Source organism: Schistocerca americana, chromosome 3, assembly GCF_021461395.2.
Source record: "Schistocerca americana isolate TAMUIC-IGC-003095 chromosome 3, iqSchAmer2.1, whole genome shotgun sequence".
NCBI lineage: Eukaryota > Metazoa > Arthropoda > Insecta > Orthoptera > Acrididae > Schistocerca > Schistocerca americana.
The window spans coordinates 975,141,934-975,157,452 of NC_060121.1; the positions used below are offsets into that span (position 1 = coordinate 975,141,934).

The window sequence follows — 15,519 nt, forward strand, 5'->3', positions numbered from 1 at the left end:
CAAACGTCATTGAACTGTTCGTGCAGATGGTTGTTGTCCTGCAAACGTCCCCATCTGTTGACTCAGGGATCGAGACATGGCTGCACGATCCATTACAGCCATGCGGATAAGATGTCTGTCATCTCAACTGCTAGTGATACGATGAGACAAACAGCACATTGATGTGTTTGAGCTTTGAAGCTGGTGTAGGATGCTATGCATAAAATGGACCAAAAGAACAACACACCACCATTGGGATCCAGCACGGCGTTCCGTATTACCCTCCTGAACCCACCGATTCCATATCCTGCTAATAGTCATTGGATCTCGATCAACGCGATCAGCAATGTCGTAATACAATAAACCGCAATCATGATAGGCTACAATCCTACCTTTATCAAAGTCGGAAATGTGATGGTACGCATTTCTCCTCCTTACACGAGGCATCACAACAACGTTTCACCAGGCAACGCCAGTCAACTGCTGTTTGTGTATGAGAAATCGGTAGGAAACTTTCCTCTTGTCAGCATGTTGTAGGTGTCGCCACCGGTGCCAACCTTATGTGAATGGTCAGAAAAGCTAATCATTGCGTATCACAGCATCTTCTTCCTGTCGGTTAAATTTCGCGTCTGTAGTACGTCATCTTCTTGGTGTAGCAATTATATGGCCAGTAGCGTAATTTCGAGGATACTGGAAAAAGCTGTGTTTCTAACAATCGAGGCAACTACTTTGGAAAAATCACCAAAATTCGGATGCACCTGCTTTTAATAAAGCAAGGCGATTTCTCATTATGTTACGAGATTTTCAATTTAACTTCCTATAGTGTGTGTTTTGGAACTGGTTTCATGACAGCTGTTACATTTAACAGTGTGCAGTCAAATTCTTTGGAATTAAATTTGCAGCAAAGAAACTGAAGACTTGAAAGCTGTGCACGAGATACAATAGCTTTGACAATGGCTTTGAGAAAGTACAGTGCAAGACTGAAAGCAACCAGTATGTGATACTCCAAGAAAGAGAAGAACAGAAAATTGCACAGAAACATATGCAAAGGGTGAGAGAGGATTGATATTGAGATATTAGATACTATAACCAAGCACTTAAATCTCAGACTTGATTCACTGCCTGACTTAAAGTTTATTGAAATACTGAACTCAAAGAAGTTCGAGTTTTGCAGATGTGTTTCCTATGGAGCCATTTGAAAGTTTAGGAAAACATATGGGAAGTTGTTTCATATTGTTAGGTTGAAGTCTGAAGTGCAGGCCATGTTTATGTCACATCTTGTAGCCATGACTGTGAAGGAAATACAAAGTTTTCTGTATCGAAGTGAACTTCACACTAGACTTCCAGAACTCTATAAACTAAGTGAACTGACGTTAACGATACTGACTACACTATCATCAGTAGGACAATCATTTTCCTGCACTGAAAAGAATAAAGACCTTTACTGGGAATGCACAAGGGCAAAATCGTCTGTCTGTATTCTCCATCATGTCCATAGACAAGGAGCTATTAGTGTAGGTGAAAGTTTGAAACTCATTTTTCGATGACATTACTGAGGAGTTTCGCAAGAAGAACTGCAGAGTGGAGTTCCAGTACAGATAAAATCACAGTTGTGTACAACTGGCAAGTTTCATGCTGCATGCCTTACCACCATTTTCAGGATATGCCACTGATGTAAATACTTAAGAAACTCATTCTCCAAGGAGGAGGAAGGGAACAAGATTAGTGTTTAATGTCGCATCAACAGCAAAGCCAAGAAGCCATTAGGGAAGGAAACCTGTGTGCCCTTTCAAAGGAACCATCCTGACATTTGCCTGAAGCAATTTAGGGAAATCACAGAAAACATAAATGTGGATGACCGAACATGCGTTTGAACAGTCATCCTCCCACATTTAACTCCAGTATGCCGAGCACTGCGCCACCTCTCTCAGTCATTCTCTAATGAAATTCTGTGCACTGCACAAATAATATTGCAAAGAAAACTTACCCACAAGTGGTGACACAGAAACAACTGCTCCATTTTTAACATAAACAGCAGGTGCTGGATTTTTTTGTCCATTGGTCACAGTTACTACAGCATTTGGAACAACCTGTAGACAAAAATTATTTAACCCTTAGAAATCATATCCAGTTCAATTACTTCAAACACAATAACAAGCACAAATAATAAAAAAATATTTCAAAAAAATTGAAGAACAGGTAAACTAGAAATAAAATAACAAGTCTATAGTCTGTCTTTTTCTCATACTGAATTGCAAATTGTTTTAATAAATGAACTGTCCAAGAGTATAAACAGTATTGGGTTTCAACCTGTCAAAGCATGAATAACTGAAGAAAGGCATTGAAAAACCAGACAGCAGACCCAACACATTTTTAGCAACCCACTAATCTCTCATTTGGAGGATTTTTTACATTTTCTTAGCAACATCTGCAAATCCTCCCCTTTCTACATCTTATGTATGTTTCTCCTGAATAATCTAAAAGTAAAATACAAAGGAAAATTAGTTTTTAATATTCCATAAATAACAAGGTCATCAAACACTAATGGGGAAGGACTGGAAATGGCAATGACCTTTTCAAAGGAACTATCACAGCATTTGCCTTGAGCAGTAGGGAAATCCAGGCAATGTATATCTGGATGGGAATTTGAACTGCCCTCATCCTGATCAAAAGCACAGTATCTTATCGCTGCGACACTTTGCTACGTTTCCTTAAAGTTCCAATAACACAATTCACTATTTACTTGAGTCTTCTGGTTACAGTACAAATGTTTCTATGGCAGAAAAAACACTTCTGCACACAGCATTTATTATGAGTAAAGATTTTCAAAGAAGTACTTCACTCCAGTGCATCCCTTAACTAAGGTCACAGGATGTCACACTTTGAAATTAGTTAAGTGATGAAACCCTAGTGCAGCTTTTCAACATTTTAGGGCCATTGTAAACACATCACAGCCATATACAACCGTACTTTTGTTTGTGTGTGTGTGTGTGTGTGTGTGTGTGTGTGTGTGTTTGGGGGGGGGGGGGGGAGAAGAGAGAATACAACAGAAGAAGAAGAGTAATATGACAACGGAAATGATGCATCTGCAATCGGAAAATGGCCCAGAGCACCAAATGCTGTGCTAACACCAACAACTAACAATGTCATTCTACACCATGCAACTACCTACCTGAGATGGTAAATAAAACCCAGAAAAGTCACTTCAGACAGGTGTTGTCTGTATGTAAGGTTTTTATGTTTGTTCAATACCCAATATACAAAAATCTGTTTCACAGAAAAAGGCTTTTTTTCCGTTCTATAGAAAACAGGAGAACAGACCATGTATGTAGGAACTTCAGAAGTAAGTTATGTATGTTGTCCCACACTGAGATCACTACAAAACAACAGTGGTGCATTGTCAGAAAAAGAGTACATATTCTGGGCATCCTTCAAATAAATCTGCTGCCGCACATGTAATAGCTGCATCACAGTGTAACAGCAACTGGAAACATAATCCAAAGTTGAAGTACGTGACACAGTACAACTCCTGTGGGCAAAAGATCTACACTCCTGGAAATTGAAATAAGAACACCGTGAATTCATTGTCCCAGGAAGGGGAAACTTTATTGACACATTCCTGGGGTCAGATACATCACATGATCACACTGACAGAACCACAGGCACATAGACACAGGCAACAGAGCATGCACAATGTCGGCACTAGTACAGCGTATATCCACCTTTCACAGCAATGCAGGCTGCTATTCTCCCATGGAGACGATCGTAGAGATGCTGGATGTAGTCCTGTGGAACGGCTTGCCATGCCATTTCCACCTGGCGCCTCAGTTGGACCAGCGTTCGTGCTGGACGTGCAGACCGCGTGAGACGACGCTTCATCCAGTCCCAAACATGCTCAATGGGGGACAGATCCGGAGATCTTGCTGGCCAGGGTAGTTGACTTACACCTTCTAGAGCACGTTGGGTGGCACGGGATACATGCGGACGTGCATTGTCCTGTTGGAACAGCAAGTTCCCTTGCCGGTCTAGGAATGGTAGAACGATGGGTTCGATGACGGTTTGGATGTACCGTGCACTATTCAGTGTCCCCTCGACGATCACCAGTGGTGTACAGCCAGTGTAGGAGATCGCTCCCCACACCATGATGCCGTGTGTTGGCCCTGTGTGCCTCGGTCGTATGCAGTCCTGATTGTGGCGCTCACCTGCACGGTGCCAAACACGCATACGACCATCATTGGCACCAAGGCAGAAGCGACTCTCATCGCTGAAGACGACACGTCTCCATTTGTCCCTCCATTCACGCCTGTCGCGACACCACTGGAGGCGGGCTGCACGATGTTGGGGCGTGAGCGGAAGACGGCCTAACGGTGTGCGGGACCGTAGCCCAGCTTCATGGAGACGGTTGCGAATGGTCCTCGCCGATACCCCAGGAGCAACAGTGTCCCTAATTTGCTGGGAAGTGGCGGTGCGGTCCCCTACGGCACTGCGTAGGATCCTACGGTCTTGGCGTGCATCCGTGCGTCGCTGCGGTCCGGTCCCAGGTCGACGGGCATGTGCACCTTCCGCCGACCACTGGCAACAACATCGATGTACTGTGGAGACCTCACGCCCCACGTGTTGAGCAATTCGGCGGTACGTCCACCCGGCCTCCCGCATGCCCACTATACGCCCTCGCTCAAAGTCCGTCAACTGCACATACGGTTCACGTCCACGCTGTCGCGGCATGCTACCAGTGTTAAAGACTGCGATGGAGCTCCGTATGCCACGGCAAACTGGCTGACACTGACGGCGGCGGTGCACAAATGCTGCGCAGCTAGCGCCATTCGACGGCCAACACCGCGGTTCCTGGTGTGTCCGCTGTGCCGTGCGTGTGATCATTGCTTGTACAGCCCTCTCGCAGTGTCCGGAGCAAGTATGGTGGGTCTGACACACCGGTGTCAATGTGTTCTTTTTTCCATTTCCAGGAGTGTACATTGCAAATAGATTCACCTCGAAATTCTGGCAGTATATTCAATGTCATGACCAACTTGGATACTGTGGAGGTTTGGTGAGTGGCGGAATATCACTGTGAAAGCGGTGAGAAGGATAGTGGGTAGAAAATTCCTCCTTTAAGGGTATGGTGAGAGGTAGTCGAAATCCTGGCAGAGAATGTGATTTAATTGCTCCAGTCCTGGATGGTACTGAGTTATGAGGGAAACGCTCCTTTGTGACTGGATAGTGGGAATGTGTTAGGTGATAGGTGGCTGGATAGAAAGAACATAGGACACCTGCTTCTGTACAAGGCTGGGAGAGTAATTTCTGTCTGTGATGGCCTCAGTGAGAACCTTGGGATATTTGGAGAGAGACTGCTCATCATTTCAAATGTGACAGCCACATGTCGCTAGGCTATGTGGATGGATGTCTCGGTGGGGAATGAGTGGCAACTGTTAAAGTGATTGCTGGTGGTGCTGGTGATTGGCAGGTATGATACGGACTGAAGTACTGCTGTAGCTATTTTTGAGGTGTAAGCCAACATTGAGGAAGGTGGCTTGTTGGGTTGAGAAGAACCAGGTATGCGAATGGGGGACAAGGTGGTGTGGTTCTGAAGGAATATAAATAGGGTTTCTTCACCCACAGTCCACATCTCAAAGATGTCATCGACAAATTTGAACCATGTGAGGCACTTGGGATTCTGGGTGGTTAGGAAGGTTTCCTCTTGATGGCCCATGAGTAAGTTGGCATAGGATGGTGTCATGCAGGTCCACACTGCTGAAACAGATTTGTTTGTAGACGATGCACCCAAAAGCGAAGTAATTGCGGGTGATGATATAGTTGGTCATGGAGACCAGGGAGGTCAGGTTTATCAAAAATGTATGGACTATCTTGGCACACTCCCCGGCCGACCCACATTCCCACCCACACTAGGTGGAAATGTGGATTGGCTGGGGAGCATGCCGAGATAATCCACGCATTTGCAATAAACAATGTGTCCAGATGGCACAATGGTTAATGCAACTGCCTAGTAAGTGGAAGATCCCAGGTTCGAGTCCCAGTCAGGCACACATTTTCACTAGGCGCCACCAGTTTCGCACAAAGTCCCAATGCAGATGAAGGCACACATTTTCATTAGGCGCGACCAGTTCCGCACAAAGTCCCAATGCAGATGACATCTCCCTTTCCCTTTTCCCCTCCTCCAAATTCAGTTTATATAATATGTATCACAGCTGCAGATTCTGCTTCGTGTCTTTCTTCCAGGTGTGTCCACAAAAACAGATAGCATGCATTCGTATAAAATCTGTTACCATTCATGCTGCACTTCTTTCTATATGTTCTATATCACCTGTTAGTCTGATTCGGTAGGCATCCCACACACTTGAGGAACAATCTAGGAAGGGTTGCCCGAGTGCTTCATAACAAATCTCCAATGTAGACGACTGCACTTTCCTACCAGTGAAGCGAAGACTGCCACCTGCTTTACCTACAATCTGGTCATATCATCTCATATCACTACAGATAGTTATACCCAGGTATTTGTATGAGCTGACTGATTCCACTTGTGAGTCACCAATATTGTAGTCAAATAGTACTATATTATATCATTTTGTGAAGTGAACGATTTTACATTTATTAACATTAAAGTTAGTTGTCAACCTTAAAAGATTTTATTGAATATTTCTTCACCCCCTCCCTCCCCCTATCCCTCTCAAAGGCGTGTCTACATTTCCCTGAGGCACTCCTGACATTATTTCTTCATCTGGTGATGATGCTCAACCCAATATCACATGATGCAACCTCATTACCAAGATACTGTCAACAGTTCCAAAATTTCGTTTGACACTCATATAATTGTATTTCATTAATAAGTGCTAGAGTGGTAATGAGTAACTTTTTTTCACCCAATTGACCGCCTTGATCTGTAGCTTTCAGGAGATTACACGAAAAAGTGAGAGTTGGGTTTCACGTGAACAATGTTTTGGGAATTCACACTGGTTGGCAGGGAGGTCATTCTGTTTGAACTCCGAGTATATCCCAAGATTCAACAGAAATCAAGTTAGTTTCATGTTCCTTTCAGTCTGCTTTTAAATTTTAATTTGCAGTCCCTCAAATATTTTATATCACTGGGTAAGTTATCAAAAATTTTAGCTGCAGCACTGTGCATGTCTTTCTGTGCTAAAGAGAACGTTAATGTGGAGTAAATAATGCTATTTTTCCTGCTGGTACTGTAATTATGTACATCACTGTTCATTTTGAATTTTAGTGAATAATTTACAACAAGCTTCATGGCGGAATAAATATAATGTGTTGCAGTAGTCAGTATGCCCAACTCCTTAAATAGGCTTCTACACGATGGTTTCAGGTGAACATCACACATTATTCTTACCGTATTTCTTTGAGCAACAAAGACTTTCTTTCCTAAAGATTAGCTACCCCACAACATTATTCCGTACAAATTATTGAATTACAATACGTAAAATACGTCAACTTACTGATTTCTCTCCCACCAAGATTTGCAATGATGGGGCAAACAGGGCCGAACTAAGTTGTTTTACGAGTTCCAATAAGTGCTTTTTCCAATTTAGATTCTCATCAATACGTGCACTTAAGAATTTTGTAGTTTCCACTAAACTTAATATTTCTTCACCATGTGCTACATTTATCATTGCTTTAGTGCACCTAGATGTGCAGAACTGAATGTTTTGTCTTTTAAAAATTGAAGATGGGACCATTCACAAAAAACCAATCAATGATAGTTTTAAAAAGACTGTTTAACATTCCTTCTGTTGGATGTCAATGATATTGGAAAGTAGTATTGTATAACACTTCCACATACACTTTTGTAAATGGGTGTGAGCTGTGTTTTCTTCCAATAGAGGGCACTGTTTTTTGTTGAAAGGATCTGTGATATGTTATTGTTAAAAGAAGGACTAACTCAGACACAATGGTTGCGAAGGATCACTGTGAGGAGTAGGTTTGGTAGAAGTCACAATGTTTGTATAGAATCTGATATGATTAACAGTGATCACTCTCTTGTCTGATAAATGTTTAGCAAGTCAGTTCCAGTTGTACTGGACAGTCCATCCCCCCCCCCCCACTCCCTCCCTCCCCACATCTTTTTTGCAGCATGCATATTATTATTTCTGGCAACCAAGTATTGTAGTAGGCGAGAAAGGTTGGATAGGATCACTGGGATTGTGGTATAATGAAATACAGAAAAATCTCCATGTAGGGGCTTTACCAGTTCTGCCAACTACTATGCTCTGAAGAATAATGCAAGTTCATAATGTACTGCATATCATATATCATCCTAAGTTGTCATGCTCAGTTGTCATGCTCAGTGCTGAGCGTCGTGACCCCATGAACCAAAGGTCTCCATCCCGGACAGTTGCCAGCTTCTCTTAGTGCCTGAGAAGACGTAGACCTGCAATGATCTTGATTTGATCTATCCATCTACTCACTGCTCTTCCTCTTGGTCTCGTGCCCTTGATCTTTCCTTGCAAAATTATTTTCTCTTCTCACAATATGGCCAAAGAACTGGAGACTTTTATCGGTGACTCAGAAAGAAAGGTGTCTTGAGGTATTGAGTTGTTTAATAATGGACACATTTGTTGTTCTTTTGGTCCATTTTATGCATAGCATCCTACACCAGCACCAAAGCTCAAACACATCAATGTGCTGTTTGTCTCTGGCCTTGAGTGCCTATGTTTCGCAACCATAAAAGAAAACAGAAAACACGAGTGTTTCAACTAGCCGGATCTTTGTGCTGTTCGTTACTGCTCTGCTCTGCTCTGCTCTGCCTGATCTCGGTGAGCTGCCTCACAGCCACTCGCCCTAGCGTGATCCGTCTTCTTATCTTATCTTCACAGCTTCCCATGCTGCAGATGGTTGACCCAAGATAGATGAAGGAATGCATGAATTCCAGTTCCTTTAATCGACCTGTGAGCTGCATCTGTTCTCCTCTATCAATTATCATGAGTTTGGACTTGCTGAGGTTGATGTCTAATCCATATGGTAGACTAATGTCCTTTATTCTTGTTAGTAGCTCAGCAAGTTCATCTTCGATGTTGGCTAAAAGCACAGTGTCACCAACAAAATGAAGGAAGTTGATAGTTATCCCACCGATTGAGATGCCTTTGGTCCAACCATCAAGAGCTTTCCTAATGACATGTTCTGCATAGATGTTGACCAGTTGTGGGGATATGACACAACCCTGTATCACACCTTTCGATACTCTGAAGGAATCTGATGTGCCAGCACTTGTCTTTAGAGCTGTGAAGTGATTATTGTATAGACTTTTGATCAATTCTATCAAGTGGGGTGACACACCGAACTCGGCAAGCAACTGCCACAGCTTTTCCAAGTGCACACACTCAAAGGCTTTCCTATAGTCAAGGTAGCACATGAAAACAGGAACACCAAACTCTCGCAATTTTTCTATTATTTTTCTTATGTTGAGGATCTGTTCACAAGTTCCTTTCTCTTCAACAAAACCCTGCTTGTTCTGTGGATATGAGAGGCTGAATGTACAGCTTCAGATGTGGGTTCAGGACGTGGAGAAAAATTTCACTTGTGCGAGATATGAGGGCAATAGTCCAGTAGCTGGAGCAGTTCCTTATAGTCCCTCCCTTGGGTAAGGGGATGAAGAAAGACTGACCAGTCATCCAGTCACTCCCCAGTTTCCCATATTCTTTTACATAAGGAATGCAGCACATCAATACCTTCCTGTCCCATTTCTTTGATCATTTCTGCAGATATACCGTCCAAAATCCTGAAAACACAGAAACAATCAAGCAAAATTCATTCGCAGTGAAAAACAACAGTATGATAAACAGTGACTGACGGAGATCGAATCGGACTTCATGAAGAACAATACAAGAAACTTCTATAGAACGTTCAGAGAAAATATGACTAGATATCAACCACCCAACTTGTGCTTCAGAAGACCGGATGGAACGCTAGAAACCAATACCAAAAACAATTGTGACATTCTGGCAAAGTACTTCGAAAAACTCCTCAACACGGACCCCGCTATGAAAGAAATAATAACAGAAACGAGCACGTACAATCCACAAAGTGAACCTCCAACTCTAAAAGAAGTTAAAGAAATAATCAAATCACTCAAGAATCGTAGAGCACCAGCAGAAGACAGCATCATCATAGAAATGTGGAAGTTACAAGACCCAGAACTCACCAATGACATCCACAGGATCTTGGAAGATATTTGGAAGACCATGAAAATTCCTGAAGACTATAAAACTGCCCTGATACACCCACTACACAAAAAAGGTGACAAGACTGACCCGAAAAACTACTGAGGAAAATCCCTACTATCGGTCACATACAAGATTCTCTCTAAAGCTTTACTAAACAGACTAGAATGCCAGACCGACCACTTGATTGGGGAATACCAAGCAGGCTTCCGTAAAGGGCAGTCTTGTGCGGAACAAATTTGGAACCTGAAAATGATTTTACAACACAAACAGAACCTGATCATTACCTTTGTCGACTTCAAAAAGGCGTACGACTCTATCGACCGGAAAACTCACTTCAAAATTCTAGCAGAATACAAAGTAGACAACAAAACACAGGCTATCATAGAGCAAACTTTGACCAACACAACCTCCAAAGTAAAGTTCTGTGGGGAACTATCAGAGTCCTTTGAAATTCGCACAGGTGTCTGACAAAGCGATGGCCTGTAACCTCTACTTTTCAATTTAGTGTTAGATAAGGTAATAAAAGAATGGGAAACATCACAACAGGGGATAACCTTAGGAAACCTACAGATTACATGGCTGGCTTTTGCAGACAATTTGGCGATTGTCACGAAAGGTATAAACTAAACTAAAGACGCTATTGAAAAACTACATGAAATCTCTTCCAAAACTGGACTACAGATCTCTTATGAAAAGACACAGTTTGTCAGCACGATGAAACTCTCATCTCTGAACACAAAGAACGGCACGATTTACAGAAGGGCAAACTTCAAATACCTTGGTGAAACACTAAAAATTAGTGGACATAACAGAGCCTCAAGCGAAGAAAGAAAAACTAAGCTGGACAAGGCATACAAAGTAGTGTGGAATCATTACAACAAGAAGTCTATTTCCCAAAATCCCAAATTACGCCACTATGACACGGTGGTGCTCCCCGAAGCACTGTATGCAGCAGAGACCACACTAACACTAGGGCATACACATATCAGACAACTAGAAAAACTAGAATGGAAAATACTTAGGAAAATATTTGGCGCAACTAACAACAATGGAATATAGAGCAAGAAACCTACAGATGAACTATACAAACATATGGACACAATCACAGAAAAGATTAGAAAACGCAGACTACAATTCTATGGACACCTGTACAGAATGCCATCACACAGACTGATCAAACAGATCTTTGACTGGGTAACCACTAGAAACAACAACTGGGTGGCAGAGGTAAAAACCGACCTGAACCAAGTCAACATAACAGCAGACACAATGAACGACAGAATAAAATTCAGAAACATCATTAAGAAAATTAAACTACATTAGATACACTGTGACAAACGAACAGGCGTAAAATTGAGCGAAGAATGCAAGCAAGATCACAGCCGGAAGATGAAAGAAATATGGGCAAACCAAAAAGGCAATCAAGATGAAGCCGAAGACACAAAGCCGACAAGAAGCGTGGACAGAGGACCGGAAAAAGAAACACAGCGAGCGAATGAGGGAAGTTTGGGCAGCAAGGAACTGGCCGTGTAGTTTAGTCCAGCTGTGCTCTAAGGGCAAAACACCATGGCACATCTGTCATGGGTGATCATCAAGTTTGATCTATTTCTATCTTAACCACATAACTTAGTAAAATAACGTGGCTAGAGTGAGGTAATAATCATTAATGCTCTTCATTTAGTTCTCCAACCTCATGAAAACTGGATACACCAAACACATTCATAATCCACATGGAAGAACTTTTACAAGTGAAATTCACACATTTTGAATGCAAACATGTTATGTTAGACCCAAATATGACTTATGAATATAACTGAAATAAGAATACTCTTTAATTTGTCACTTATTCTATGAATTCACACTGAGTTTGGAGGATGTATCTCCGTCACATGAATTCTGTTAAAAATTTAACATAAATATTGATTTTTTGTGTTTATTATTTTATGTGCGATATGTAGCTCTTGGCTTTCAACGGTCAGAAGTTTATTTTCAGAATCATATATGCTCTGCATGCCTCACACTTAAAATTCTTAACGAATTCACCTAATGAAGAAAGTTATGATATCCCGAAATGTGTCTCAGAAAAGCAAGTGACTTGATATATAAATAGATGTTTGTACTTCACATGCATTTCTAATCATCTACTGAACAGATACTGCTCTACAAGAACCTAATTCCATACAAAGTAAAGGAGTGGTGTGTGTGTGTGTGTGTGTGTGTGTGTGTGTGTGTGTGTGTGTGTGTGTGTGTGGGCGCGCGCGCACTGACCTGTGACGGGGAGCTTGCCAATAGAACAGGTCGCTGCTGCAGCTGATTTGTAGCTGGTACAAGGTATGTTAATCTAGGCACATTGCTGTTGGTTGTAACGCCCTAAAAAATTTCACACACATCTTTAAATATAAATAAAAGAAAATATTTTGAGTATTAACCTAAAACTTAGCTAGTTTGTATCAGATGACCTACAGTCATTACAGATTTTTAGTAAGTGAGTAATCACCACCTATCAGGAGAAAGAACTGGAAAAATGGAATTATAAATAAATATACCAGAAAAATTTTCTATTTAGTAAACATCAGCAGAAAGAAGCACATAGTGATATGTTCATCAATTTTTAAAATAGGAGATTCTATCAAACAAAACAGCAGATAGTGTTCAAGGAAACAAATGAAATCAAAGAACATACTGAGTAAAAAAAAGTAGGTATCAATGAGCAGAGTATCAGATTACATATACAAGGGAGACACTTAAAATACAATTGGAAGCATCTCATATCTGGTTAAATATGTGCACCCATTCCACTGACCACAGAAATTACGTCTGTTTTTGTTTACATTAGACTGACAAATTACTTTCACTTAAAAGACAATCAAAAATTACAGTGAAAGCATTCATCTGTAAACGTTTTTATTTATTTCACACCTCTCTGTCCTCCCCCCCCCCCCCCCACACACACACACACACACACACACACACACACACACACCATCCAACAGTTACATGTTCTACGATGCAGAATGAGTCAGATTTCTCAATGGGAAATATTGCTGCATACAGTGATTTATATTGAGTGTGTTCAGTCCATCTCCCCTTCTATTTTTTCTTCTTTTCTTTTTACACAAGATTATTTATGTTTACTTGTAGATGGATGAGCAATGTCACCATACACAGAAATTTGCAAAAATTCTGAACCAGAAACGTCGGATATATTTTTCTTCCTGTCCTAATAACTTCCTCACATCATTACATTGATGTGATTTATAGATTTTCCAGTTCATGTGTTTTAAAAACCAATCAGCCACTTGAAATATGACATTTTATACAGAATCAAAATTCGCTTCTGTTGTATTGAAGGCTTATATAAAATCTACTGCAGTGCAGATTTGTAGTTGGCGAAAGTTTGTTTCTTGTGAGGATGAGCAATGGAGATCACTATTTTTTCCAGAGTAAGTTGCCCATACATCAGGGTTAGTGAAGAGACTTTGAAGGCTGAAGATTCCTGAAGTTAGCTATTATTCATCCAGCTGACTGACATATATTCTCAAAATAACACAGCTAACTACAGGACCGAAACAGTGACCAAAGGACAATTCAGCGCTGATTCTGAACACAGCTTTTGTTCTCTCTTGGTTTGGGCACACTGATCCATTTCTGAGATCACTTCAGATTCATTGCCTGCAACATGCTTTTTTACAAAAAGACAAAATTCTTATCAATAATTAATGCACTTTAGGTAACTACTCGTTCTTTCACTTAACACTCGACAGACAAATATAAAGGTTGGTTGTTAATAGTTTGCTTACACTGTAACAGGATATCCCACTATGGACTGAAATACCTGTGTAGTATATTACAGCTTCTGCTCATTTCAATGCCTCATGTCGTAGGCTTCTTTACTACTACCTATGTGTGTTGTAAAGGTAAATACAGACTGGTATCTCGACTTCAGAGGCCCAACATTAAACAAGCCGGCTTTTACACATGCAGTTATTTGAAGCCCACATCTGCAATGCCAGCATAAAACTGTGGAAGTTTGGAACCATCCAGCTATGGAAGGCAGCTAGAGAATATGGACCTTCCCCCTCCCCTGAAGTATATACTTGTGTCTCCAACCGCTATTGAAGGGCACACACACAGAGAGAGAGAGAGAGAGAGAGAGAGAGAGAGAGATGAATATCATTTGCTCAAGGAGAAAACCTAGGAATACTTACAATATATGACATTAAGCATGTCATATTTCAATAGCAAACCAGGTTTCATTTGAATTTTTGACATGGTGACAATTCTAACTCAATTTTGTAAGACAACAACACACTCCCATTTCTTGTTAACTTTGTGACAATTCTCATTCAATTTTACAAGACTATAAGGTGTGATCAAGCTTACTATAATATGTGTGATCAAGCTTCTGCAAATAGATATTACCGTAGCCAATATGTTTGCACCAGCAGCTACAGCAGTTGCAGTCACCGGTTGTGGAAGTATTCTGATGGAGCTTGTGGGAGTCATGGTTGTGGCCGCACCGACAGAGTTATTGGCTGGGGCTGTATTTGTATTGACAGAGGTCATTACAGCTGTTGTCCTTGGTTGTGCTGCAATGAGAAGTTTTTCCATGATTGTTTAAGGCTTCATTGGAAGATCATGAGTAACATGGTACATATCTGCATATTAATACTGAAAGACACCTCAATGCATAAATAATTATAACAGAAAAGTAGATCATATTTATTTGGCAACAGAACAATCCCTACAGTCTCTACAGCAGGACAGTGTAAATGTGTCAGTTGCTTTACTTAATGCCATGAAATATACATCAAGCATTTTTTAAAAGCATGAATCCCATGAGTAGTACTTATCCACAAAGAAAGTTAAAAAGTCAAATCAATGCAATAATTCTTCCTGTCTTCTACAAATATTCTGTGCATTCCCTGGCTATTTCTCGAAACTGGATTTGCACTTACTGGCACAGAAACTGCAACACATAATAAATGATATGTAAACAACCGTTTAATCGAAGCGTAGCTCTTTATCCTGTACTTTCTGACTGAATATGGTAGGGACTAGAAAAATTCACATATTGCAATAAATGCGAAATAGATGCAAATTCTGCCTCAAAATTCAAAAATGCGAAATTACTTAGAAGACACTATTTCACAGTGAATTGTATCCATATGAACGATTTTATCAGAATAGTCTGAAATACCTTTAATGTCTGCATATAAATATTGAGAATGATCTGGCACATGCCAATTGTGGGCGGCTGAATCGTCTGTTTAAGATACACGCCAAATAGTGCAACATAGTAGTACTCAGCCGTGGGACCTAGCATTTTACAACAAAGAAATGCATATGT

At 41.0% G+C, this 15,519-nt stretch overlaps 1 protein-coding gene across 2 annotated transcripts in view; it reads right to left on the reverse strand.

The window, feature by feature from the left end:
* The window catches only part of LOC124607458 (activating transcription factor 7-interacting protein 1), a 178,931-nt gene that overhangs the window by 21,385 nt on the left and 142,027 nt on the right, over positions 1-15,519 (reverse strand). For both annotated transcript variants that reach the window (XM_047139793.1, XM_047139795.1), the window contains exons 10-12: positions 14,592-14,758; positions 12,438-12,539; positions 1,967-2,069 (exon numbers count right to left, since the gene is read on the reverse strand). In XM_047139793.1, the coding sequence (XP_046995749.1) occupies positions 1,967-2,069; positions 12,438-12,539; positions 14,592-14,758 (372 nt within the window). The remainder of the gene's footprint in view (positions 1-1,966; positions 2,070-12,437; positions 12,540-14,591; positions 14,759-15,519) is intronic.